The 4,743-nt window shown below is 34.3% G+C and overlaps 1 protein-coding gene across 1 annotated transcript in view; it reads right to left on the bottom strand.

Annotated features, from left to right (window-relative positions):
- HELRODRAFT_102635 (hypothetical protein) overlaps nucleotides 1-4,378 on the bottom strand; it is a 7,368-nt gene extending 2,990 nt beyond the window's left edge. Inside the window, exons 1-8 of the mRNA XM_009028318.1 lie at nucleotides 4,247-4,378; nucleotides 3,188-3,350; nucleotides 3,002-3,111; nucleotides 2,597-2,798; nucleotides 2,219-2,335; nucleotides 1,134-1,571; nucleotides 128-379; nucleotides 1-52 (exon numbers count right to left, since the gene is read on the bottom strand). The exon at nucleotides 1-52 is cut by the window's left edge and continues 207 nt beyond it. Of these exons, the coding sequence (XP_009026566.1) occupies nucleotides 237-379; nucleotides 1,134-1,571; nucleotides 2,219-2,335; nucleotides 2,597-2,798; nucleotides 3,002-3,111; nucleotides 3,188-3,350; nucleotides 4,247-4,267 (1,194 nt within the window). The 5' untranslated portion in view covers nucleotides 4,268-4,378 and the 3' untranslated portion in view covers nucleotides 1-52; nucleotides 128-236. The remainder of the gene's footprint in view (nucleotides 53-127; nucleotides 380-1,133; nucleotides 1,572-2,218; nucleotides 2,336-2,596; nucleotides 2,799-3,001; nucleotides 3,112-3,187; nucleotides 3,351-4,246) is intronic.
- Between the last annotated feature and the right edge of the window lie 365 nt (nucleotides 4,379-4,743).

Below are 4,743 nucleotides of genomic sequence, written 5' to 3' on the forward strand. Positions count from 1 at the left end.
CTAGACAATAATTGATTGAATTGTAGCACACGAACAACAAAACGATACAACACAGCAACAACACAAATATACAATACAACAACAACACAAATATACAACACAACAACAACACAAATATACAACACAACAACAACACAAATATACAATACAACAACAACAGCACAAATACACAACAGAATGATACAACCACACAACATTACAGCAACACAAAGACGCAACAACAACCGCACAACAAATCAAAACATCTTTTTTGTTAGTGTGACAATGTTATTTAATGAATTTTTGACAGCTTGTACTCGAGCTTTTGATCTGAGGGAGCCAGAACCATGCGAGACCACAGGAGGAACTGTTGACAGGTGCACTATGCATTGGTATATTCCTGCAAATTTAATTTGAAATTGTTATCTTGAAAGAGTAAATTAGCATGAAAAATTAAAAGTTCAAAAATTGAGGTATAGGTAGGTGCCAAAGTTCATTAAAATCATTGCTTTAACCCTTCTCAGCAACCCTCTAATGACAAGATGATAACCATCTTGTGTTTTGTTCTAGTCGACACCATCTGATCAGACAGATACTTTTTGAACAGCTCGTCGAACTTATTTCATCAACAAATGTATAAATCTCTTATTTGAAACTCTCAAAAATTGACAAAATGAAAACCATTCATTCCATCTATTCAACAAAGGTGGCCAATAAAAAATAAATAATAAAACCAGGGTGTTGCAGTCGAGTGAAAAATATTAGAAAAATTTTTCAAATTTCGCTTGTAATTTTAATTAAATATTAAAAGTGAATTTAATGAAAAATACTTTAAAAACATTTGAAATCAGTCGATGTAATTATTTTTATATAAAACTAGTTTATATTTATTTTTCAAAACATATTGAAAAAAATTTGTGATTTTATCCACATTATTAGCATTTATTTTCAGAGTTAAAGATAATTAACTGCACATCGCTACACGTACTTATCTTCTAAGAAACACCATCTTAAATAAATATTTTCAAAATAAAAAACAAAAAAATTTCAAATTCATATTAATTTCTGGAGTGGGAGTTGGCCCTTCAAAAAATTCTGACTGGCAGAAATCTCCAACTCTGACACTCTGAACAAAACTATGTGGAATGACTTACCTTTGTCCGTTGTGTAGGGTAGATCATGAAATGTGATGAGGAATTTTTGTTCGACTGACAAGTCACACAGCAACGACATCCACTTGTTCTTGAACTTGCTGGCTGGCTGGATGGTTGTTGCTCGCATGCTGCATGGGTCTTTGACACCGTTTCCAATCAGCTCTCTTGCATCATCACCATCATTCTCAAAACTGATATCCTCATCATCAAAATCACCATTTTGATTTTCATCAGAACTTGAATGTAATTTGTAAAGGTTCTCCAAGACAGTGCTTGGTTTGTTTTTTTTTGTGTTGAGGAACATCGAGCTGGTTTTCCTCTTTTCTGTTGCGTTCTCACTTTTTGAAAAATTGTCGTCCTTTGTTGTTGATGTTGTTGCTGCCGATGTTGTTGAGGAGTCATTAAGTGGTGATTTCTTGTTGAGTGGGTCTAAATCCTGTGAGTGATTTGCGATGATAATGGTGGATGATGATGAAGGGATGATGTCCGTAAGATGGCGACGTTGCGAAGCCGATGTTGATGTGATGATGATGTTGGCATGATAATTTCGTCGACGGAGGTGGAATACAATAATAGTTGGATGATGACATTAACGCATCTCCACAAGCAAATCAACTGCCACAATCATCACCCCACACACAGCTCAACATCATCCCAAAGAAGTCCTGATAAACTATCAAATACTGCCTCTAGAACACTAACCAAAGATTCTTGCCATAATATGAGATCACAAAATATCTACCAAACATAATAATCTTCAGAGCCCTTTTAATCACTTCATCTTGTCAAGAGGTGGAAACACTTTTTTAAGTTTACAAATCTATTGGCAGATCAATTATTGAGTATGCCAGTTTGGTCTGGGATCCTCTCAGTTCAAAACCAAATATCAACCACCGATCTGCAGAGACTGTAAAATGCTACTCTCAAAGCCATCACAGTATGTCGCAACACCTCCCATCCAAATGCTCAATATTCAACAACACACAGACCTTTTCTAGTATCCCAACCCAACCATGTCTGTATTAGTATCTCAACAACACTACAAATTGCAACAACTCCGCAATCACCAAACAAATGACCAACTTGATCTTCAATTTTAAAAGTTGAAAAGTTTTCTACTGGCTTCACGAGACCCTGTCGCACTTTCTCCAGCATCACGGTAGCTGCATTTCTTTTAGCCAACTTTTTTGATTTTCCAACAGCTGCCAGCCAGGGGATGAATTGATGAATAAAAATTTACTTCTGGTTACATTTTAAAAACGTTTTTACAAATTAATTTTAAAATCTTTTATTCAATTACGTTGCATGCTATACTTTTGGAGAAGTAAAATTATTAAATAAGAACTCCAACAAACACACCAATGATTTTGAGTAATGTGGGAAGCGAAAGGACACGAATAGGTTTTTCAATGTAAACACATTGTCGATTATTTAAGAACAACACAACCACAAACCTCACAAACCTTGTTCAGTAAAATTGAAGAGACTGACAGTGCAAACGAACTCCCTAGCATGTGGAGGGCCCTGCTCGCTGGTGTACTCATAAACGGGAGGGGGCCACATCTTCTTCTGCATCATTTCCTGAAGTTCCCCTACTGGATTCCCCTCGGCATTGTCCCCAGTGTCAATGAGGACTTGAGGTTTAATGGATTGTGGCTGGTCACTAAATGGTGATGAATTTTGTCAAGAAATGTAAAACATTAATTCTGCCTAGAATATAAATTAAAAAATTTATGTGTTTCTGGACATTATTTTTATGCAGATGTTGAATTTATGTATGAGTGTAAGTTTCATGAAAGTGTGTACAAGCGTGTGTACGTGTGTGACCCATGTGCATGTAGATAAATCAGTCAGCTATAAACAAACCAGTTGGACATGTTAGAAATGATGGAGGCCAACTGATTGACATCAGCGCAGTCAAGCAACTGACTCAAAGCAGATATAGCAGCATTGTGCTTGGCTTTCTTCTTGCTAGGTCCTTTGAAAACATTTTGGCTCATTTCAATAAATATTTAATTATCACGACTACTGCTATGTGAAAAAATGGTTATCACCTTTGCCAGTTCCTGTGACATCTCCTGCAATGACCTTAAAGACAAACAAAGGCTCATGAACGGCACCCTCATTGGCAACCAGGTCGTACTGCGGGGTGTGACCTTTCTTCGTGCATATCTCCTGCAGGTAACTTATCGGAGTTTTGCCTTTACCTGGTGTGGCCTTCAGATTTGTGCCAAAAATAAACAAGTTATTTTTTTATCACTTTCTTTTTATTTCAATATAATATAATATAGTGCCTATTCTTAAAACAAATGAACAGCTGATAACAATACGTATAGAAGGCAGGCTTGCTTTTGGAAAACACGAAACAGAAAAATAAAAACTGAACATTAGTGATAATTTATAACTAAATTATAATTATCCAACAAAAACAAATCTCTCATTTACATTAGAAAATGATAGATACCATTTTAGAATACACAGTAGCTATATTTATGTTTCAGTGTAAAAAAGCCTAATCTTCTAACCAACCTAACCTAATTAATTAATCACGGATGAAAAAAAACTGAGAAAAACTTAAAACACAACAAATAAACACAACAAATAGCATAACAAAATAAAACAGTACACGTGTGCAATGTGCATGTTCCATGTCATGTTTCTTATGTATGATGTGTTGCACGTTGAACAATTTATTTAATTCATTTATTTTTTAACATTTACTCATTGAATGAGTACATCTCATGTATGATGTGTTGCACGTTGAATAATTTATTTAATTCATTTATTTTTTAACATTTACTCATTGAATGAGTACTCATTGAATGAGTACAATGTGGTAATAATAATGAGTACACTTTTGATAAGAGTCTTATGATATACTTAGAAATTACATTATTGCAATTTTTAACTTGATAAATGAAATAAAATAACCTAGACCAGACACTAGGAATAGCAGCTACTAGAGTAAGAGTTGAGATCAGCGGAGAAAGTGAAGGCGTAATTAAATAAAAAAATACATCAGACAAAGGCAGAAGGCGACAAAAACTAAAATGGGAGCAAAATAGTGAAACACGACGGCCATCGCACGCAATAGCAACCACATCCAAACATACCTCTCCCTCAAACTCCGACATTCCCGACGACGTGCGTCTGGTCAAATAAGTTAGATGTGCCGATTTTGAGTTGTTACAAAGAATCACGTCGAAGCATATAACAAAAACAAATATAATGGCCTTCGTTCACTTTTAACGGCCAAATAAAGAGCTTACTTACAGAGTGAAGTGGGAATGTGATTTTTTATCGTTCGAGTCAAAAGTTACGATCGTATATTTACTAATTACGGAATGTTGCTTTTATTTAAAATGTTAAAATTTTATTTTTTTTTAAATTTTTATTCAATGTGGTAATTAAATATTTTTATTTGGTATAAATTTAAAAAAAATAAAATCGACATTACCGAAAGTAATAAAATGAAAAAATTGAGGTTCTTTGTATATCCCTGCTTCAACCCATAAGAAAGTGTTGTATATTAGTAAATAGGCTTCCCTTTAAGTTGAAGGTTCTAAAAGAAATATTTTTATAACTGGAAAAATTCTATTAATGCCAAATG

This window comes from Helobdella robusta (assembly GCF_000326865.2).
Source record: "Helobdella robusta unplaced genomic scaffold HELROscaffold_54, whole genome shotgun sequence".
Lineage (NCBI taxonomy): Eukaryota > Metazoa > Annelida > Clitellata > Rhynchobdellida > Glossiphoniidae > Helobdella > Helobdella robusta.